The 24308-nt window shown below is 35.5% G+C and overlaps 1 protein-coding gene across 1 annotated transcript; it reads right to left on the minus strand.

Annotated features, from left to right (window-relative positions):
- Nucleotides 1-1193: 1193 nt before the first annotated feature.
- LOC122291906 (V-type proton ATPase subunit a1-like) lies at nucleotides 1194-17191 on the minus strand. The gene is made up of 18 exons (XM_043099944.1): nucleotides 16703-17191; nucleotides 15783-15827; nucleotides 13093-13215; nucleotides 12782-12889; nucleotides 8712-8822; nucleotides 8453-8626; nucleotides 8098-8235; nucleotides 7596-7703; nucleotides 7372-7479; nucleotides 7081-7229; nucleotides 6810-6963; nucleotides 5918-6078; nucleotides 5047-5253; nucleotides 4761-4944; nucleotides 4578-4661; nucleotides 2797-2990; nucleotides 2643-2702; nucleotides 1194-1976 (listed from the first exon to the last, which is right to left on the minus strand). Exons 1-18 carry the CDS (start codon nucleotides 16847-16849, stop codon nucleotides 1772-1774), a joined length of 2460 nt encoding a protein of 819 aa, XP_042955878.1. The 5' UTR covers nucleotides 16850-17191; the 3' UTR covers nucleotides 1194-1771.
- Nucleotides 17192-24308: the final 7117 nt, after the last annotated feature.

Consider the following 24308-nt stretch of genomic DNA (forward strand, 5'->3'; position numbering starts at 1 on the left):
GTCCTTTTTCCGTTTTCCGTTTTTTTTTTTCTTTTTTTTTTCTTTTTTTTTTAGCTTTTTTGTTCCTAAAAGGAAATTACAAATCCTTTCTTAACCAATCTATACAAACTATAAAAGTGGCACTTCGTTAGGTTGCCATTCTGAAAGCAATTTACATTATACTCTTTAAATAGAATGGCATTCTCGAATAGACAACAAAAGGTAATCATGAGAAGTATGCACTCCTTCAAGATCATCCAGTAAAATTTAGCTTGTGCAAAACTTTTTTTTTTTTTAATTTTTATATATATTTTTTGACTTTTCAAATGGTTTTTTGAATTCGTCTAATGTTTAATATACTTGACGCAAACATGGTTTGCCAAGTACTACATGACAAACTAACATCGTTGCTAATGTGACGCTTACCAAAAAGAATTTTGACGGTGAACCAATTTGATCCTTTTTCTCTCTTTATAAGTTGAGAATGGGATTTGAGAAAATTGGTAGAAGCGGGCGTGCATTCAAAAAAACAAGATAAAATAAGGGTTATTAATTGGAGTGGGAAAAAAACTGAAATAATAATAATATATATATATTCGATCTAAACGGCCCAAAACCATAGAAGGTCTACGACCAATCTACGTTTCTATGGATTGATGGGAAAATGCCACATGGCAATGTCCAAATGAGAAGCAATTTACATGTTTGCCAAAGAATCTGTAGACATACAAAATGAACATTCATAATCGATTATCAAGAAGTCCAAGGGCTAGTTTGAATAATGAGTTAAGATAATTTGTTAATAATAGTGAAATATTTGTATTGAGATTAAATAAGGTAGAAATAATTTAAGTTGAAATATTTTATGAAATTTTAGAAAATGAGAAAAAAAAAAGTTGAATAAAAATATTATAAATTTAAAATATTACTATAATATAATGTTTTAATATTATTTTTGTTTTGAGATTTGAAAATGTTGAATTGTATTGTGTGCATTGTTTGGAAGTTTAAGAAATTTGTAATGATTAGATAAAAATTTTGAAATTGAAAAGTGTTTGTTTTATAGTGTTTGGATATTGAGATAAAATAGGATGAGATGAGATGGGAGACTTTCATTATCCAAATCAGGCCTAATGAACAACATGCTGCATTTACCTTGTGACTAAGCAGCATAACAGTATCCAAAGCTTCATAACATCATAGCAATTCAACAGTAAAAAACAAACCTATCATCATCATTATAGATCATAATTTGTACGATAATACGGTTGAATATTAAGCTGGTTGCAGCCCCGCAATATGAAATTAACCAAAATAATAGATCCCTACAAAAATGGGACTCAGCAAAACTGTGATGAACCATTACATCAATGAGTTACAAATAGAAAAAGGTTCAATTCCTAGTAAAATCCACCCTATCTTTTGTGTGTGTATAAGATTTTGTAATTCTGCCTTCTCAAGGAACCAGAATTCAGAATTTCTACATCTATTCCCAGCTCCTCTTTACAACATGAGCGTCCCCACTCCCCCCAAAATAAAAGAGAAAAAACATATATTTTCTTGACCATGGCTCTTACCAGAGAGCCCTTTTATGCCAGTAAATCCAAAGAATACGAGCCAGGGTTTACGGTTCTACGTCAAAATAAAGTGTCAGAGAAAACCAGCGCCAATTCTTTGCCATTCAAGACGGGACCAATTTCCAATCCGGGCTTCTTTTGGCGATGTTCCTGTCTCTCTAAATACTACATTTCTTTTCAGAAACTTAAAGCAAAATGAAATGTGGGTGGATGGATTAGTCCTCATCCTCAGTTAAGGTGGTAAAAGAGAAAGGTCTGAATTTGTACCCATCACCATGATAGAATTTGTTTTGAAATTCCACCCAATGAAGACGCAGGGCATGAAGAAAAGCGCTGAGAGTCTCCATCATGAGTAAAATAAAGGCAGTCGCAAAGGCAAAAACTGCTAGCCCCACTAACCGGATGATGATGTTATCATACCTGTCATAACCATCCATAACGTTAATATCACTCACAAAAGAACAAGTAAAACCACTGGCATGTATAATGTATGACAGAGCGTATATGACTAATACTCATTGTACTCAAACGTGTGAATGGTTATAGAAACTGAGTGAAAATGTTGTGGATCAACAAGATACGACAGAGTATAATGTATTTGTAGCATGTATCAAGTGTCTTCAATTGAAGTTCTCAAACTGTTAATTGAAGAAAATAGATGGATAAATCAAAAAAATTAAAAAACCAAAATTAAATAGAAAACTAAATTTTTCTTAACTAAAACAAGATATTGATTAAATCAAATCAATCCATCCAACTACAGCTTATTTTTTTATTTATGCAAGGTCTGTACACAACTGGATCAATGAGTAGCAACAGAACCTTGTTATAGCTTAATGGTTGTAATTACTCTGACAAAATTCGGGCATAGCTAGAAACTAAATGTCGGGACGCAATGTAGATCAGAGACTTCCATATCTTATTACTTGCATGTAAGATCACTTTCTTCAAATTAATTCAAAGGCCCCCCCTTCTCCTACAATCTTGATAAATTTTCAGTCTCATCACCCCCTCCCCCAACATACACATTTTTCCTGATGCAAACAAATAGCACGTTATGCGAAAGTCATAAAAATTAAAACTCACCCCCAAGCAAGCAGGAGGACTTTCTCATAGAAAACAGTTGACAATTCCGAGTGTGCTAAGCTGTAATTGCAGCAAGCAAGAAAGATCAATTAGACAACAATGATTAAAAAAAAGAAAGAGACTAACAAAGATTAGAGGATAACCGTCTCAGCACCTTAAAGCCCAAAGTCGAAGATATGATGCTGTATTTGAAACTGCACCCAGAACAAACTCTATAGAATGTATCATTTGGTGCACAAAGACCTCACTAAAATTGAAGTCCTCATAATGTAGCCTTTCAGAATCGGGTTCAACCTCAAGATCCATCTCAGAGGTACCTAGTATTCCATAGGTGCGACCTTGAAATCTCTGGCAATATCCATCAAGATCAGTCAATTTTCAACCTTTGAAGCCCTAATGTATCTCCCCACAGTTACAGCTATTGTAGAGAGACACAAGCAAAATACTAGATTAAAACTGATTTTGGGTCCACAGACCAGTAAGGGATTAAGGATTGCAATCGACAATTTATGAGGAATTCATGCAACTCATATTTCATGAATAAAATCAATTACTTTTCTAGCACTCAAGAATGCTTAATAGGAGCACATAAGTGGATACATAATGGGACACTACAACCAAATTTTATATTCATGCATTTTTACCCTTCAGATATGTTCAAATGAGAAGTCCACCAAGTACATACTATGAAACAATATTGATTCTTTCATAAAAATGATGACTATATAAGCATCTGAACATTCCACGGCATAGAAGGCACACAATTTGAAATGCAGAATCGCCACTAACCTATTTGTCTACCTAGCACTGCACCACAAGTTAAAACCCCCCCCCCCCCCCCCCCCCCCCAAAAAAAAAAAATACAAAAACCCCACAATTGAAGCAAGTGTTATGGTTAAACTCCACCAGTGTCGAACAAGCTATTCCTATAGATTCTCAATAGTTTATGGACTCACAACCCCAAGGGGTTGGCCCAAGTGGTGAAGGCCTTGGTCTTGGGGTATCACTTCCTTCAAGGTCCAAGGTTCAACACCTCATAAGTGCAAACAATCCTTTTGGAGCCACACCCCTGGTGAAAAGCCAGCAATTTAACTAGTTCCGTATAAGGAAACTTCCGAGGGTGCGGTGCACGGGACCAAGGTTTACTCTGCAAGGGTGGGTCCAAAGGACCCTGCTTTGGAGAGGTTCCTCGACATCAAAAAAAAAAAAAAAAAAAGTTTATGGACTCATATATTGCAATAAAACCTATCATGCAACATATTGAGTCGAGCAATGAGTTTATCTCATACCCAAAATAGAATTCCATTACTTCTATGGCATGTTAGTTCATGGGAAAATGTCTATTAATACATAATCCATGTGATAAGGGTACACGTGATGAGCATGATATGGGTATCTAATCCAGAAGGGTGAGAAGAGATGGCCCGTTGAGGGATGCAAGAAACACTTCTTTTACATCAATGGAACAAACTCCCAAGAATTCCATGTACACTAATGGTATCCACGTGATGTTAGCTGCAGATGATGCGGACAATATTGGTGTCTAATCCAAAAGTGGGAGAAGAAGTGGGCCCAGTAGTTGGAGCAATAGTCATACACAGACCCATATAGCTCAGCTACTCTTAAAAAAATTGTCATAAGCACAATTTTGGCTGGAGACAAGCCACTACACACTGTAGAGATTTTAAAGAAATGTATTTAGCCACATTTGGGACGATTTAGTATTACAAGCAGAAAAATCAGGTTGAAACTGTCCACCACAGGAGGAAACTGTGGAAATTGTTTAGGAAATATGAAAAATGTAACCATCAATAATTTTTCCTATTATATAGCTCTAGATATTATTTTGTAAGTAAAAACATAGGTTGAAGGTAGGTAAGAGAAGCTATACTTCTGAGCAAAAAATATATTAAAGGCAAGTATAAATTACTGTACCTCAGTATGAAGCCTCTTCAAAATAAAAGGTTTAGGAAAAAGCATCCATGGAACTGCGATTAAGGCCAAGAGCAATAAAATGATCTGCAAAATTTGAGCATTAATTACCATATGGTCCATATAGAATGACAGAAAAAACAATTTAAGTAAACACATTCAGAAAAAATGGAATGGAGATCATGCCTGGAGAGGTCTTTGGCCCCAAAACAATTGATTCTCCCCAAGATCATCAGTGGGGCTCAGGAACATGTAAATAATTACATGATAGAGGTCTGCCTGGGAACCAGTGCACCATTTTGTGATGATAAGAAGTGAAAGATACCCGAAAAGGCTGTTAAGAAATATCATCTGTGGCACAAACTGGTACCTATCAACAAGATGCAGAGTTAGTTCCACACTTGAATTCCCTCAAGAAGAAGGGCTGAGAAATGTGGGTGTACGAGCAAGAGGAGGGGTGAAGGGAACATGCCTTATATCCAGCGAGCTGCCAAAAAAGCGTCCATTGAAGTAACTTAATATGATTCCTAAATTCATCTGGGCCACGCCCAACAAAATCGACATCTTCATTTTCAGAGAATTCAAAAAAGGCAGTTCTGAACGACTTCCTCGCCAACTGGGATCCACACCAAATGGGTATGGATCTTGGTATTTAACTAAGCCAGTGGTCTTTGCATCCCTGACAAGAGGAACAAACGTTAATTATAAAACTAGACAGCTGCATGACCAAATTCTTTTAAGAAAAAAGGGTTCTGAACATATACAGCCATATAACATAAAAGAGCTAAGAACCTATTTAAGTTCGAAAGGCAGGTGCTGAAGAGAACAAATTTGCAAAAGAATGCATGAGATGCCTAAGAATCGACAGGAACGTCTTGGGAGATCAAGAATACGAGAAAAATGAATTTGCTTGTATCCATCACCAGTGCTTAGTGGTACTTATGTGTATTCTGTGTATACTTCCTTGTGTACTTGGGCTATGCCTTTTTCTATTAATGAAGTTTTACTTATAAAAAAATAAATATGAAAAGCTTTCAATCTCAATATGACACCTGAAAAAAAAATACCAAATTTAAAGGTCATTGCCCAATACTTGGGAATAGTCGGGACATTGTTCCCCATTACCCAATACTTGGGATTAGTCGAGACATTGTTCCCGGACACCCGGTACTAATAATAAAAAAAAAAAAAAAAGGTCATTGCCCAGTACTAAACTTAATGGTATTTAAAAAACCGTGTTGAGGTTAAATTACAGTGGAGTTGAAGATTCATAGTATTGCGGCAATAGATAGATCAACAAAACCTCTAATCAGAGATCTGAGAAAGAGATAGATAAAACCTACCCGCATGAAGTCTCTCGGCATTTGTAAGCAGACCCACCAAATATGTGAAAAGGAACAGAAAAGAATTCATTGTAAATCAACCCACAGTAAATTGAAAATAGAGACATCAAAAGAAGCACATAGCGTCCACCATAGAGCATCTCCATAAAGCTTCCAAGTTTCTGCAGGAAGCATGTATGACATCAGGTGTTAAGACTCACGTTGTTAACACAAATTCCCTTGTGTCAGATGCACTTCTAGAAGCATACAAAGTTAACGGTCACACTTGACATACCAAAAATAGTTTATCTTGAAAAGATTATGACCACATCCTTGCTTCAAGTTTTCAAATACAAAAATTAAAAAGTTAAAATTAAAATATTAAAATCACCACATGGTGATCATCATCAAAGTCATCCATTAAAATAATAGTTCAGCAGCATTATTCTTTTCCTGACGTTCCTCCCAAACAGAGCTATCGCCCATCAGAGGGGAAAGGATTAATAGCTCTACGCTAATTCAATTCTCCTGCAAATGGAACGGAATTCCTCTTCCTGCTACCATCAATTTGCAGTGCTGCTTCAATTACCAATACCCATATGGCAAACATTGTTGCCTTAATTACATAAGCTCTTACTGAGTGGAGTAGAAACAGTACCAGTGGCAGGCATCAAAGATGTGGGAATCAGTGGAAATAATGCTATTGTGGTGGCTATGACTATCACAGTTGAGCTTAAAGCATATTTTTAGCATTATTATGACTCTTCTGAATCTAATATGGCCAATTACATTTTCATCAGCCTCTAAAAATCAATCCCTAGTAACACAAAATGCAGGACATCTTGTAATACAGCACTAGCCAAGTATTGTTTATTCTGTAAGAACGCCTCTTTGAACACATAAAAGAACATACCCGTGTACCAAGCTTGCTTTCACGAGCTATAAGAACTAATGCTCCCAGCAACAAGCATATTCCATGACCCCAGTCCCCAAACATCACAGCAAAAAGAAATGGAAACGTAACAACAGTGTAAACAGAAGGGTTTGCTTCCTGATATCTTGCAACACTGCATACAAATTGTTTCATTACGTCTCTAATCAAAAAGGAAAAGACCTGTCCAACATAAATGATAGCAGCAAGTTTCAACCATTTCCCCCCTTGATAAGTAGCATTTTTTACTCACCCATATGCATCAACAATTTCTTGAAATGCATTTGTAAATTTGTTGGTTCTGAAATATGTAGGAGGTGATTCCACAGCATCCATCACGTGAAATATTATGCCCACTTGTGAATTGCTATCAAATGTTGCACGTTGTAGTGCAGCCTGAATCTGTTGAGTCATTTGGAAAAAAAAAAAAATTAAAGTAACTGTAAGCATGAAAGTATTTATCAACAAGTAAAAGTTCAAGTAACTGCAAAGCACATATTTAACCAAAAAAATAACATCATAGTCAGAAAGCAAAACAATTTACCTGATTTTTTGCAAATATAGGGCACCAGCCCTCTCCAACAAGACATTTTTTTGTAACATCAAAATTTAGCATATTCAATATATCATAGACAGCTTTCTCCCTTCTTACCTGGGAAAGTATAGGAAGCATGAAAATAGTTCTTAGTATCACAATAATGATAAATCACTCTCATGTCATCACATCTGAAGTCACTAACTAAACAAGACAAATTCTCTGAAGCTTACCATGCTGATCCATTTTGCCAGGTGGATATTTATGGAAGCTAGGGCCTTGTTTCGGTGACGCATCCCAGCATCCAAAGTGGCCTCCAATTCACCAAGACGTGATGAAACCTGTATAAAAAAAAAAACTTGAGCTTTTGGCCAAAATAATAGTGTCCATTATTATTATAGTCGATAGCTACTGATATTAGCAACATTAGGTAAGAGTTTAAGGAAGGCAAAGTTGAGTTCAGTCAAATTTTTAATAACTTCTAAATAGTCCTAAACAATATCATTCTATGAAAACTTAAAGAGTATGGACATCCTGAAAAATAAAGAGCAAATCAATCACCCACAGGGGTATACTCATAAAAAATAAAAAAATAAAAATAAAAATAAAAAGAATGAAGCAGAATGAGAAGCCCCAATGAGAAAAGAAACATAAAAAATTTAACTATGAGATTTTTAAATATTTTTCCAAATAAAACGAACTAAATAGAGCCAACATCCCTGTCAGAATACTTACTTCTCTAGTTATTTGCCTCTGCTTAGTTATGTCTTCGGGAACAGGATAGAAATTTGCCCCAAATGCTTCACAAATTTTAAGAATCTTTGTTTTTGCCTGCTCACCCGAAAAAAAGACTACAAATACGGTTTTCTCAACCTGCAAGGGTCAACTCAGAGAAGTTAGTATGACAGCATAAGATGATTCAATAACTTCTTTTGACAAGCAACAAAGTCAACCAGGTCAGTATAATAAGGGACACGAATGTAGAAACTCAAGTATTAAGAATTGGAATCACAACCACATATTGCAGATAGCAAAATCAAGGGAAACAGAAATTATCAAAGCAATCAACAATAATGAGAAGAAAGCAGACCATTTCACTTGACACAGGATCCATGATCTCTTCATCAGCTGATGCCTGATTGAAAAGCATATTGCCCCTTGTAGCACGAAACAAAATCCTTTCAAATCTAAGAACTTTGGATTTACATATAATCCCACTAATAAACCTTAAACCAGATTGGTCTGATCTCCCAGATCTCATCTCCTGTAAAATGAATCATTGATGAAAAATGTAACCACATTCTAAACTAAACAATAGCTCCAACATTATCGGGCATATGAACAAGTACCTGCTCAAGTAGTGATGCTGTCTCAACATAGTCATCCTTTGAGTACACATTCTCATCTAATTCTCTTTCTGAAACTGCATGACTACCACTTGATACAAGAAAGCCTACTGCCTGGAGTTGCCCCCACAATCCATATAGGAGAAGGGATAGGAGAAAAAATCATTTGACATTAGATTTCGAATGCAAGAGTCATATATTATACCTTCTCAAAAATAAAAATGACCTTAATGTATAGGAGAGTTACATAAACCATTGAAAGTATAAAGCTCGATGAAATAAAGAAATAGATGCTAAATTATGGAACTAGTGCATTACCAACAGAATAATAAAACTGACTGTGAAAGCAAGACCCTACCTTGATAATAATGCTTGTAAATGAGCACCAATGCATCACATAAAGTTCTAATCTGACAATAATATTCCAAAAAAAGCTGTTGCAAAAAAATAAAAATTTTGAAAAAAAAATCAAACACCAATGTCTCTTGACTAAACTTCCTTTGTAGTTAGTAAATTCTTTATTTTTCTCATCAATAAGTGTGGTTGGGAAATATTACTGATAAATTAACCAGAACTCAGAAACAGATAGACTACCAGCCCTGTAGCCTAGCAATATTTTTTGTGATACCCACCATATGATGTCAAAGATTGGGGGTTTTTCCCTTTTTTTAACAAGTGGTGTCAAAGCCTGTAAGAGTATATGGACCGAATGTGGACAGAGATAGGAGGGATTTATGGGATGAGACAGTTGGTTTGAGCAGTTGGTGGGACTTGCCTTGGTATATTGGAGGTGATTTTAATATCACTCGGTTCCCAAGTAGAAGATCGGCTTAGTCATGCTAGGACTGAATTCTCTGAGTTTATTTTTTATATGGATTTAGTGAATTTACCTATAGCAGGGGGCATGTACACATGGTCCAACAATCGGGCTTGGTCTCGTTTGGACAGATTCTTGGCCCCTTACTGGGAGGCTCATTACTCTATGTTGCTCCAGATGAGATTACCTAAGGTCTGTTCAGACCATTTCCCAATTTTTCTGGATTGTGGGGACATTGAGGGTAGTAGATATTTCAAGTTTGAGGAAATTATGGAGAAGGTGACATTGTGGTAGTCCTCGTATCTCATGGAGGGCACACCAAGTTTTATTTTGGCTGGAAAAGTCAAAGACTTGAAGAAGGATTTGAAGACGTGGAATGCTGATGTCTTTGGGAATATCGATAGTGAAAGAGGTCACTTTTGGAGGATTTGCACATTTTGGAGGGGAGGGAGGTGACTACTCTTTTTAAGGAGTCTTTTAGGAAAAGCTTTGTCACCTTGGGAGCCTGAAAAGATGCTTTTGATAGAAAACCCTTTGGCGAGAACACTAGGTGATTAATTCTCACCATAGGAACAATGCCATTGAGATGCTTCAGGTTGATGGTCAGGTTTGTTCAGATCATGATGTTATTAAGAGCCACATTGTCAATTATTAAGGTCTTCTCACAATACAATTCTCTTCATGGCCTGGCTTTTGAGTGTATTGACCAGTCAAGTTCTATTTGGTTGGAGAGACCCTTTGAGGCGGATGAGATTTATCAAGTGATTAGTGAGATGGCTAAGGATAAAGCTTTGGGTCTGGATGGGTTCTCTATGGCTTTCTTCCATGATTGTTGAGAGGTTTTTGGGGAGGATATCATGAAGGTTTTTCGCAAACTTCACCCTTTTTGAAAGTTTAAAAAAGCAATAATTGACTTTTATTGCTCTTGTTCCTAAGCAGGTTGGAGTAGAAGAGGTAAAGGATTTTTGCCCCATTAGTCTCGTGAATGGGGTGTACAAGATAACCTCTAAAGGTCTTGCCAATCGCATGAGTGTAGTCATGAGTAGCATAACTTCTAAATTTCTAAACCCCTGAATGCCTTTGTTAAAGAGAAGAAAAATTTTAGATTTAGTTCTTATTGCTATCGAATTCTGGATAGTAGACTCAAAGTGGGTACCTTAGGCAAACTAGAGTTGGAGAAGGCTTATGATCATGTCAACTAGGACTTCTTGTGTTATTTGCTTGAGAGGTGTGGTTTTGGGGAAAAATGGGTTTCATGGATTAAGCATTGTATTTCTACAGTTGCTTCTCAGTATTGGTGAATGGATCTCTAGTGGGACTTTTTAACAGTTTTAGGGGGTTGAGACAAGGCGACCCTCTCCCTCCTTTTCTATTTGTCATTGTTATGGATGCTCTCAGCCACATGTTGGATGCAACTGTTGGCGGAGGATTCCTTTCTGATTTATCGGCGGGAGGTGTTAATATCTCTCATCTCCTCTTCGCAGATGATACCTTGTTTTTTTGTGAGCCAAATCGTGGTCATATTCAATCTTTGAGGGTTCTATTGCTTTGTTCTGAAGCTGTCACGGGATTGCAGGTATATCTATTGAAGTCCAAAATGGTTCCTGTGGGTTCTATGAGCAATGTTCAGTGCCTGGCTAGCATTATGGGCTGTAAGTTTCTTCGCTTCCCATGAAATTCCTTGGTATACATTTGGGGACTGCTTTCAAGGCAAACACTATGCGGGATGGGGAGCTAGAAAAGATCAAAAGAAGATTGGCAAGGTGATAAATAATTTACTTGTCAAAGGGGGGTAGAATCACACTTAACAAAAGCACTCTTTCTAACCTCCCAACGTACTCTCTCTTTATTTCCTTTACCTACAGTTGTGGCATCTCGTATTGATGAGGTCTTTCACTCTTTTTTATGGAAAGAAAGCTAAGTTTCATCTTGGTAGTTGGGACAAAGTTCGTTCTCCGGTAGTTTGTGGTGGTTTGGGGGTGCGGAATTTAAGGATCTTCAATAAGGCACTCCTAAAAAAGTGGTTTTGGAGGTATCACTGGGAGAGAGAGGCTTTGTGGAGAGTAGTTATTGATTATATGTATGGGAGTATCAAAAAGGATGGTGTTTGAACAAAGTTAGGGGTATATGGTGTGGGATTGTGGAAAAATATTTGTATATTAGGGGAGTTCCAACTTTTTCAGATTTAAGGTTGGTAGGGGCTTTGGTGTTTATTTTTGGCTTGATATTTGGTGTAGTGAAAAGACTCTTAAGTATGTTTTTTTGCACTCTCTACCGGATTGCAAGTGACAAAAAGGCTTTGGTGGCTAATTTGTTGGATTGATCCAATGGCTCTACCTAGTCCATGTTTGTTTCTTGAGAGCAGCTCGGGATTGGGAACTTGAAACCTTTGTTGATTTTTTCAGTTCATTGTATGTTTGACTTTTGATAATGTTCTGGAGGACAGTATGTTAATGTTCTGGAGGACAGTATGATTTGGACTCCTGGTGGGAGTAGAAGACTCTCGGTGCGATACTTTTATAAGGCCCTTTCAGGTTATCATAGTAACCACTTTCCCTGGAAGAGTATTTGGAGATGTAAGGTACCTTCCAAAATTGCTTTTTTTGATTGAGCTACATCCCTTGGGAAAATTCTCGCCATTGACAAGTTGAGGAAATGGGGTCTTATCATTATGGATTGGTGTTCCTTATGCAAGAAAAAAGGGGGAAACTGTGGATCACCTATCGTTACATTGTGGGATGGCTATGTTTCTTAGGGATGAGATCTTTAACCGGACCGGTGTGGCATGGGCTATCCCAGAACGTTAGTGGACTTGGGTAATGTTCACATCACCGTTGTGTGGGAAATGATTCCTCGTTATATTTTTTACCGACTACAGTCCTCCGCTCTAATGATTCCTCGTTATATTATGCAGTGATTGTGGATGAAGAAAAATGGTAGGTGCTTCGACAATAGAAAGCGTTCCTTGGATGCGTTGAAGAGATTCCTTTTCAACACTCTTCTTTCTTGGACTTCGGTCATTGTTCGTAATGGGGATAGTTTTCATAATTTGCTTGTATCTATCACTAGTGCTTAGTGGTTATTAAGCGTGTTCTGTGTATATTTCCTATATACTGGGGCTATCCCTTTTACAATCGATAACGTTTACTTATCAAAAAATAATATTGGGGCTTCATCCAGCTAAGTAAGAAAAGTGGAGTAACTACACTGTAAATATATGTGGAGTGTGCATGTACGTGTAAGCCAAGAAATTTACCTTTTGCAATACTAACTTGAACTCCAAGAGCTCATTATATGATAGTCGAAGCTTCTCACCATTAGCATTCATTTCCATTAGCTCATTCTCGTGCTCTGCAAGTCGTCTCTGGAATCAAGACAAAAAATATATATAACACATTATTGGATTCCAATATAGGGCATCCCCACATTAGGTGGCACTAGCTCAGTGGCTTCAAACATTGCTCCATGCTCTAACTGACCCCATAAAAATTCCAAGGCAAAGACTGGGATCGACACAAAAATACACACACTTATCTGTAGAGGAAGAGCATTAATAGAGAAAATAACCTCTAATTCTTCCAGCTCAATATCAGATTGGATAACAGGATGTGCAGAGGATAGTAGACTGGCTTTACTAATTTGATCTTTAAAGAATCGTAGCTTTCTTGACATCTCTGCACATCGCTTCACCTGTAAAAAACTCTCAAATGGATTAAGATCTATCTCAAATATAGGAAACAAAACAGTAAATAATTCCAGAAGCTCAATCACTTCAGAAAATTCACCAGGTATCATTTAGGCCGTTTGGATAGCTATCTCAACTCATCTCATCTCATTTCCTTCCCAAACATCACTCATACACAAACACTTTCAATTTCAAATATTCAATGTTTTCATCTAATCATTACCTAATCATTACAAATTTTTCAAACTTCCAAACAATATACAAAAAACACTTTCAATTTTTTCAAATTCAAAAAAAAAAAAGTAATATTAAAAAATTATATTCTAACAATATTTTAACTTTATAATATTTTTATTCAAATTTTTCTCTCCTTTCCTAAAACCCAATAAAACATATTAACTCAAATCATTTCACTACTATTCACAAACTATTTTATTATTATTCACAGATTTCTCATCTCAACATCCAAACAACGCCTTAGTTGCAAACCTAAGTTCAAGAGGTACACCACATTACTGAAAAAGAAAATATTAATAGAAATATCTTTGCAAAGGTGAATTTAGGGCTTTTATCTTAGGTTACATTTGGCTGGGGAGTTAAGGATATGAAGAAAAATTGTTAGGCTAGGTTTGGATACAAAAAGCATTTGCTGCATTTCATCTCATCTCATCATTACAACCTTTTCAAATTCTCACACAAAATACAATAAATAATTCAACCTCTTCAAATCTCAAAACAATAATAATATTAAAAAATAATATTCTAACAATATTTTATTCAACTTTTATCTCAACTCATTTCGTCTCAACTCACTATCCAAAGCTACCCTTAGTAAAAGTTGCTTTATACAAATTTTAACAACAGAATATGGAATGAGCTTTGAGGATTCTGCTCCGACAAAAATAGTGTTATCTATTTGAAATAGCATTTGATGGACACCAAGGCGGACCAAGTCTTAAAGATCCCTTACAAGTTTTAAATGGACCAATCACAAAGTCAATCGCTAAGAAGATCAAGGAATCAATACAAGACTTGGTGCAATTCACTTGGGACGAATCTAGTAAGACTCCAACATTCAAGATGGGCATGAAAGAAGGAAAATCAGTTTTGATCCATGTGATACAAGTTATGGAAGGGGGCGACATGACTTAGCTTTCTTATTTGGGCCTATTGTTATGTTTATGTGATTAAAGGCTTTGGAACTGTTTAAGTCATTAAAAGGACTTATATTATTAGTTATAGGAATTAATCTAGATTATTTGGGCTTGAGGATGTTCGGCCCACATATATTTTATTTTGATGAACTAGAGTTTCAAGAGAATTATGCATTAGTGGGGGCGCCAGCCAAGGGCTTTGGGGAAGGCCTTATTTTCAGCCTAGGGTTTTTTGGGATGGGTTGTTTAACTCCCATGTAGCCGCACATCACAAGGTTAGACATTGAATGAATATTTTCTTAGTGAGTTGAGTTTTCTCCTCTTATTCTTGAATAAACTTTTGAACTTATCAAAAGCAAAAACTTTTGTAGAGTTCTCCCTGCAATCTAGATTCATGAAACAAGTTTTCAACGGGTAGATCTCTTTGACTTGATTATTGGCTTTCTTGGATTGGTTTTTAAATTGATTGTGAGTTCAAGGATTTCGGTCCCACGAGTTCATATCAATGCCTAACACCTAATATTTCAAATCTATGATTTTGTTTGATGACTAATCAATTCAAATCCACAAATTTCCTCAATTTCAATCATTTTCTTTAACTACATTATTAAAGTTATTTCATTTTATAAAGAGCGTAGAGGGGCACATCTCATCCTGTGATACCCCCATATGATAAGATTGAGGGTAGGTGGTGTATGGGATCCCACATTACTTGGGAATGAGAAGTTCTTGCTCTTTATAAGGTTCCAATGGGACTCCAATTGTATCATTGACTGGTCCTTTTGGAGTATAGGCTATGTGATTTGGGCCTTCCATTAAGACGTTACAAATGGTATCAGAGCCTATCCCAACCAAAAATGTGAAACTTGAGCCGTGTCACCTACAACGGACAGACCTGACGAGGACGTCGGGAATTTAAGGGGGGTAGATTGTGATACCCCCCATATGATAAGATTGAGGGTAGGTGGTGTATGAGATCCCACATTGCTTGGGAATGAGAAGTTCTTGCTCTTTATAAGATTCCAATGGGGCTCCAATTATATCATTGACTAGTCCTTTTGGAGTATAGACCATGTGATTTGGGCTTTCCATTGGAGCGTTACACATCCCAAATTATTTTCTTTATATACTTATGTCCAAATGAACAAAAATGGAAACCCAGGGAATGATAGATATATACAAGCAAAGTATGGTGTTAAAATGCTTGTTCTTATAAGTTCACCGGCATAATATCAACAAGAAGCATATAAAGAGCAAATCAGATCCTATTCACAGGCATTACCAATTTCTTATCTAAAACTAAACTAATGTTTAATACTTTTTGAGTTACCAATATAAAACATAATTACTAGAGAAAGATTTTGCAGTCTAAAGCATCTAGATTGAAGCAGTAATTGTAATCATCACCAAGAAGGTACCTGATTAACAAATGTTCGTTGGAAAGGGCTTTTATCAGCATTTAACTGCCAAGAAAAATAATATGAGAGTGAGGATATGTGACTATTAATTACTTGAGTAAAGCATAATTCCTTTCAATATGACCCATTTTTTTTATGATGCTTTCTTTCATCCAAAAGGCCAAAAGTTTATTCTGCTACACTATGTGTGACAGGAAACAAAACATCAAAAGTAAAACCCATTCTTTTTCAAAATGGAGTTCCCTGTTATCCCATAAAGTATTGATTCCAATCACTAGGTACTTCTAATAAATTTGAGTTTAGACTACAAAATGAAACTACAGAAAAATGGATTTGCATGATAATCTTAAGTAGAAAGAGAAAATTGTAGTTCAATCTCCTAAGACTTTCAAGCTGGTAAAGCAAATTAAATCTAGTAAGGATTTATTTTAATTCAGCTCAGCTGCAATCCATAAGCAAAAAATGGGGGCAAGCCTCAACCAGTATAAGAAACGTAAGACCTGTCCCCATGCACATATCTCATAAACCAATATCACGCTTGCCTCCATTGGCTCAATAATGGCCTTTTGACAAATCACTATATGGCTTGGTACAGCCTCTCACTGCCCTCACGCAAAGTCCACATCAGAGTTGCGCAATCTTATAAACATACATAAATATTATGCTTCTAAAACTATACTAGATCCCAAAAAAATTACGAGATTTTCTGTTCGATTACTAAGAAAATGCAGGAAAGAGAAGCAATCAAAACTTCCAATTCTAATAAATCTACCAAATCTCACTACCCGAACACTACCATAACGACGTGCCCCCCGATACTCGAACTAAATATCGTTCCATGTTTCCTCAATTATCTCAGAACAACGACGAAACCGCCAATGCGAAATCTAACACAAGTCCAGATCGGAGTCAAAACTTACGTCTCGGAATTGGAGGAGGCCGACTTCGCCAAGGTAAGAGACGGCTCGGTGAGCGGATTCGACGGGGATGATGAGCTGGACAGAAGTCATCTTCTCAGAGCGCATCAGATCCATGGGCGGCAAGTTGTCAACGAACCTCCTCTCCATAATTTCTTAATCTTCTTCCTTTTCTCTTCAATTTTCCCGGGAACCAAGCATAAACAACTTGTTCTCCCGATTTACTTCAGATCTGAAGCGTCCTCCTTCCCTTCCTCTCTCGTCTCCTTGGCGTCCGTTTGGTGGCGTTTATTTGTGGGAACTATGGTTTCAGTCTTCCCCTAACAACTACCACAACCATCGAAAGAATTCGCTCTTCTTTAAGAAACTTTAATGGAAGTTGGAAATTTGTAATGAACAACGCACTTGATTTTGTTCAAGTGGTGATGGTAGTCGGGGTCAAAGATCGCTGGATCTCGGAAATAATATTGGCGGTTGGATCCATCCATCCCTTTTCAGAACCAAAAAATAAAAAAGCAGTCAACACTCCAAAAAACAATAAAAATTAATCTGAAATTACTGTTTCAGTTCCTAACCATCGCGTGTTTCTTTTTTTAATTTACATTTTAACGCATCAAAATTTTTATTATTTATTTTGAATTTATTTATATTTTTATATTCCGCTTTGACAACATTATTCATTATCCTTAATTTTATCATGAAAAATATTAACGGAATCCTTCGTTCTTATCGTTCAATCTTACCACTTTTATATTTTAATTTTTTTTATTTAATGGCTAAAAAAATAATTATCAAAAAATTATATATTTCTTTATTTTTTAATAATTAAATATGTTAAAAAAATCTTTATAAAAAAATAATCCCCTTATTACAGCTGGATAGCTCGCTAGCACCATCCTTTTATCATTATCAATTACACAAATTGATACACACAATACTTTTCATTATGGTGCATTAACTTGAATGATAAACTTCGTGATGAGAAAAAAACAATACTTTTCATTAGGTTATTTGGGTAATTTTCTATATATATTTTATCAGACAGGTATAAATCGATGATGTACGCAATAAGTACTAATTGATAGATGAAAAGGTTAATTTTCTTCTTACTACAAGTGTGTATAGAAGCACCTGCTTTTATAAAAAATGTGGAGTTATAAATTCCGTGTCACAAAGTTCAATATTATTAATTAGTACTTTTCTTTTTTATTTCCCGTGTTGACAAGGAACCAATAAATCCATAACTCTCGGTTCCATTTTTTTTTTTTTTATTGCTATATCTTGGCAAGTGAGAGGTAAAAAAATAATGGTGAAATATGACATATAAAAGCAAACTAGAGTTTCATGGTACTAAGGTTCGGTTTGGTCATTAAAATTTTTCATCTCAAACACAAAATTTTTATCTCATCATTATAATTTTTCTAAATCTCTATATAAAATATAATAAATAATTCAATTTTTTTATATTTTTTATATTTCAAAACAATAATAATATTTCATTTTAAAACTCATAATCCTTATATGGGAATTATGTGGCCAAAATGAACCTAAAGAAGCCATTCTCATTCTCTCGAATGAGAATGAATGCCCACAACTTAGCAAAAATGACTTCAAATAGGGAAGGGAAAAGTTGTTGGATAGAAGAGGGACCACAACAGATAGATCATTTAATTGTAAATGAAACTTTGTAATGAGTTGAATACATAACGAAATGAAACGAATTACTTTCAAAAGAAAAAGCTACTTTCTCTCTCTCTAAGATGAGTTTTTCTATCTTCCGAGTGAGCTTTTCCCCTCTCAATAGTGGTCACCTATTCATTCACAGAACTTCACTACTCATTCCTAGACTTGCTAACCACTCTCAAACATCTGTACAACTCTCCTCGTCTAGTAACCCACTTCTTTTTTCACCTTCAACCCCTAACCCCCTCCAACTTTCCATATGTCTCCTCACATCCACAATCTTCCTAACTATGTCCTCCAATCCCTCATATATAGACGAACTTATCACCTAAGCTGCAGCCTTGACATGGAATGATCCCAACCTAGAGTTAGAAACAGGCCCAGCAAGCCCATTCTCAAACTTAGTTCTGGTAGAAAGAATTATCTCTTCAAAACCTCTCAATAAACACACATTTTCATGCAACTATAAAGGTTGTTTGGAGCTTTGTGATAGGTCTCGTGATCGATAATATAGACACCAACACATTCCTCTTCACATTCTCAGCCTACCAAGAAAAAGAGCGAGTCCTAGCAAACCACCTGTGGAATTTCAAAGGTTTTCCTACGGGGCTTTCACATTGGCCTCCAAGTCTATTCACGAAGTGGCTCTTAATTATCCTATCTTCTGGGTTCAAATCCATGGTTTACCATTAGAGATGCTCTCAAAACATAATTCAAAGAACATAGGTTTAGTGTTGGGCAACCTCATTGAAATTTTTCCATTTTCGGAGTTGCACTTGGACGTTTTCTAGTGATTAAAGTGGAGATTAATGTCAATCAACCTCTACCCAAAGGCTTCAATCTTGCTTGTCTCAATAGAGAAGCAACAAAACTATTCTTCAAGTATGAACATGGATGAGGGTTGACAATCCAAACAACAGGCGTAGCCATCATTTTGAACTGTAGCTATCAGCAAATCTACCCCTAACCAGAATCATTCCCTTTTCACAGACATATTTGCCTCAACACTCAGTTTTCATCAAGAAAACAATGGAGGGACGATCTCAAGTAAATAAAGATCTAGAAAACCATCAATCCAAAAAAGGGAAAAAGAAAATGCATCCAGAGCACAAGAGCCAAACCCTCTGTCCTAAATGCGCTACCACTTAATGTTGGTAGCGTAAGTCCCCTCTAGTTCCCTCCAATTCTACCCCTTGGATCTCAAGCCATCACACCAAGCCCTCATACTAGCCTTCCACATGGACATTCCTATCCCATAAACACCAAGTCATCACACCAAGCCCTCTTTCCACATCTATAAATGCAATCAAATCCTCCTATTACTAGTCTCGACCCCCACACCTTCTTGAATCATGGACTTGAAGATTACAACCCAACAGCACCTAGCCCATTAATCTTCAAACAAATCATAGCTCAATTTGAAAACCTATCAAGCCCAATCCGTAGCCAAAAATCCAAACACTTCTATTCACTTCTGGTTAGCCCATTTGGGAAAACTTGCACAACAATTACTCCCATCTCAACAGTCAAGCCTACTCCTATATAGGGCTGTAAAATGAACAGGCTACTTAATAGGCAGCTCGAGATCGACTCGATTAAACTCGAAATCGACTCGATTCGAATATTAAATAGATTGTTCGTAAACATAGAATTAGGCTTGACTATTAAACGATACAAACTCGTATAAAATTCGATCGACTCGATTAATGTTCATGAACAAACTCGTATGAAGCTCGACTCGACTCGTGAGCTCGACTTGTATATATTTATACATATATAATACAATATATAATAGCCAAAAGTTAGATATGTTATATATAGATACTATAAATATAATTTAGAATTTTCATAATTATGTATATAGACTTAGTCTCACTTGTAGTTATAGCCCACTACATATACTATATATAAATTTATAATATTAACTGGTCTTATAGAACTAGCCCTTAATTTATAATACCAACTAGAAGTTATATAGAATAAATATAACCAAAATACAAAACCCTATAAGTTTACAAGTTATGATGAATACATTAGCTTTATACAAAAATATTATTAACCAAAATATTTTATATATAATATATAAAAAGAAAGAAAATCACTCAAATGGTCATTTTATAACTAATTTACATTCATAATTACATATACCATTACTAATGTATGGTGATATATTAGCATAACATATACTAATATACTAATATAATGATATTACTAACATAATATATAACATTATATATTTACATAATATACTTATATACATAATACATATGGTGTTGTATAACTTGTATTAATAATTTAATAAATATATAATATAATAAATTAATAACTTATTATATTATATAGTGTTAGTATTACAAAATATAATAATACAACTAAAAATTAAGCTGTTGTCTTGTAACTTGTATTATTATTTATATTTCCGGAGCCGTTGGATCTCTTTGAATGAATCGTAGCTGTTAACTCGCTTAGTATATAAGACTCTTTTTACAGCCCTAGTTCTAAAAACTAACCCTAGCCGCCCCCTTTCACTTTGTCCTTCACGGCTTCACGCATTTGTTCAAACTGTTCTGTCGTTTCACTTTTACTGTTTCACACTTTCAATCACATCTCACTTCATCTCAGCCCTCAGACTCACCGCGATTTGCGATTTCCTCACTCCTCTCAGTCCCGATTCGGTGATACGATTCAATGAAGCCTTGAATCAAGGCTTGATTCTTGAAGGTTTTGTACTTCTGTGTCTGGGACTCGGAGACCGGAGTCTGCGATTGCACAAAACCCTCGCAATCGCAGGCATCGGCCTATTTTGTTGACTGCAATCTCAATCTCAAAGATGGCAGTCAGGCCTCGACAGAGGGGTCATTAAATGCTAGCATTTAATGACTCCCAACCAACTATATCTCTGATTTCGTGGTTCATGCTTCTCTGATTCGATATTTGGTTTGTCTATCAGTCAATTAATTAGGTTATTTTTTGTTTCTAACAATTTCGTTGGATCTGTTTGGATATTTGGTCATTGACTCCTTGAATCCTGGTTTATGTTTGGAGATTTTCATATTTTCTTGTTCCTGTTCATTTTTCTAATTATTAACCCATATTTTAACATCTAGTTCTCTCGTAACAATTTCACAAATGTAGTATTGTAGATCTAATCATATTTTTTCATGTTTGACAAATATTTGTAACTTTGTAAACCCTACGCCAAAATGGTGTGACTCATGACATCTTCATTGTCTCTGTGACTCTATCTCTGTTAATGAGTTAAATATTTGATATCTATGTATATAGACTTAGATCTAATCATTTTTTTCATGTTTGTAAATTGTAATTGTATTTGTAAACCCTAGTACGCCTGCTTAATGTGACATTTTGATTCTTGACTGTCTTTGTGAGTGTGACTCTGTCTCTATTTATGACTTCAAGCCTTACATCTATCTTGATCTTGTTGTTGTTTGCTTATTGCACTTGCACTATACTATCTGTTTTGAGAATTATAGCTGTTATACTGGAAATTCTCTCAAGTGTTGAGAGAAAAACCTTTTGAAGAAAGAACTTTGCTTCTGAAAGTTGAAGCAAAACTTGCAGTCCACAACACAGAGAGTAATACTTATTCTTGCTTGATTTGGTTCTTGGTTTATGTCTGCTGAAAATATGTAAACATGCTTTCTTGAATATGTTTATCTAATTATGTGTTTATAATCTGTTATGTTCTGTGTTTATAAATTGTTCTATGTTGATGTGTTTTTGTATACTGTTATGTGTTTATCCAATATGTTCTGTCTTGGTTGATTAATCTTATTCAACCTGTCCTCTGTTTATGTTCTTGCTTCAAGTATATCTCAATGCTTTCTTGAATTTATTTTGTTCTGTTATGTGTTTATCCAATATGTTCTGTCTTGGTTGATTAATCTTATTCAACATGTCCTCTGTTTATGTTCTTGCTTCAAGTATATCTCAATGCTTTCTTGAAACTGTTTTGTTCTGTTATGTGTTTATCCAATATGTTTTGTCTAATCTTATTCAACATGTTTTCTATTTATGTTCTTGCTTCAAGACTTAAAGTATGCTTTCTTCAATTTGTTTTGGTTGATTTTAAATTATTATTTATGGTTCTTGCTTCAACTATTTAATTATGCTATTTTTAACATGATTTGATTGATTAATCATATTCAACCTGTCCTCTGTTTATGTTCTTTCTTCAAGACTTAAAGTATGTTTGCTTGAATCTGTTTTGGTTTATTTTAAATGATCATATGTTGGCCTTTCTGCAACTATTTAATCACTTTAACATGTCTTACTTGCTTAATCTTATCCAATCTATCTTGTGTTTATGTTCTTGCTTCAATTATGAAATGTACTAGTGTTTAATATGTTTTGGTTGATTAATTTTATCCAATTTGTTCTATGTTTATGTTGTTGAGGTGCCTTGCTTCTGGAGGCACATCGAGCCACTAAGGCAAGATTGTATACTAAAACTGTTCGAGTCAAATTAATTTGACTTTAACATCTGTTTTAGTTGATATTAATCAACTATATCAGCCTTTCCTTTTGGAGGCAAATTAAGCCATCAAGGCAAGACTGTATAACAAAACTGTTGGAGTCATATTATTTTGACTTTAACATCTTTTAGTATCCTTGCTTCTGGAGGCACCTTGAGCCACCAAGACAAGGAGACATTGATTTTTGGTCAATGTCTTTATGCTTATTGTATGTTTCTGGTTTTGTGTTTACAATATTTTAGACCCTAGCAAATGGGTGATCCAGTGAATGAAGTTCATCCGGTAGAAGAGTATGAAAATGAAAACTTGATTGGGATTAGTTTAGTAGAGGCCATATCTGATAAAGATGGAGATACTGCAAATACTCAGGCTCCTAACAATATGTCTACTGAGAATGCTTCCATAGAATTGCAAACAGTAGAGTATAAAAGAAAAAAAAGAAAGAGGACTTCTGATGTATGAAATGATTTTGTCGAGATTGATAGGGATGGGGTTAAACAGCCTCAATGTAAGTGGTGTAAAATGTTGTTTAAAGCTTCTCAATCAAGTTCTACAACTACTCTACATAGGCACTTGCTAACCTGTTTGACATACATGGGGTCTAAGAAAAAACAAAAAGTCTTAGTAGTTGAGTCTAAGGAGGCAGATGGAAACTTCACTGTCTCAAACTTTACCTATGATCGTGGTTGGGTCCGAGAGCTTGCTGCTTATATAATACTTTACCATGAATATCCATTTTCTATGATGGAGCATGTGGTATTTAATAAATTCATAAGTGCAAACACTCCATATCGGAAAAAAATGTCACGGGCTCTTGCAAAGAAAGAATGCATGAGAACTTATGAGAATGAAAAGGCTAAGTTAAGGACTTTGCTTAAACATGTAAATAAAGTTCATATCACAACTGACATGTGGACTTCCTGTCAAAAACTTTCATATATGGTAGTGACAGTTCATTTTATAGATGCTGATTGGCATCTTCAGCGGCGTGTGTTGAATTTTTGTAATGTGTCATCTCCACATACTGGCCTTCTTATTGCTGATGCTTTAGAAAAGTGTTTCCAAACTTGGGGGATTGAGAATAAAATTAGTTCAATTACTATTGACAATGCTAGTTCTAATGATGTTGCCATTCAGATCTTGAAAGATGATTTTAGGTTGAAGAGAACATTGACTGTAGGTGGGAAACTATTTCATGTACGTTGTTGTGCACATATAACAAATTTACTTGTACAATATGGACTATGGGAGATTAGAGATACTGTTGATTGTGTAAGAGATAGTATAAAATATTTGGTAGCATCAGAGAATAGGCTAAAACAGTTTAGTGAAATTACAAAACAGTTGCAATTGTCTTCAAAGAAACTGATTTTAGATGTGCCTATAAGATGGAACAGCACTTATTTAATGTTGGATGCTGCAATTCAGTT

This window comes from Carya illinoinensis, chromosome 13 (genome assembly GCF_018687715.1).
Source record: "Carya illinoinensis cultivar Pawnee chromosome 13, C.illinoinensisPawnee_v1, whole genome shotgun sequence".
Lineage (NCBI taxonomy): Eukaryota > Viridiplantae > Streptophyta > Magnoliopsida > Fagales > Juglandaceae > Carya > Carya illinoinensis.

Excerpts from the sequence above, each read along its gene's own strand:
- LOC122291906 (XM_043099944.1), bottom strand. The coding sequence starts at position 16,849 with ATGGAGAGGAGGTTCGTTGACAACTTGCCGCCCATGGATCTGATGCGC. Across the intron at positions 7,704-8,097 it reads AGAGGCAAATAACTAGAGAA|GTTTCATCACGTCTTGGTGA; the intron begins GTAAGTATTCTG and ends TTTTTTATACAG. Across the intron at positions 4,662-4,760 it reads GGGGCCAAAGACCTCTCCAG|ATCATTTTATTGCTCTTGGC; the intron begins GCATGATCTCCA and ends CAAATTTTGCAG.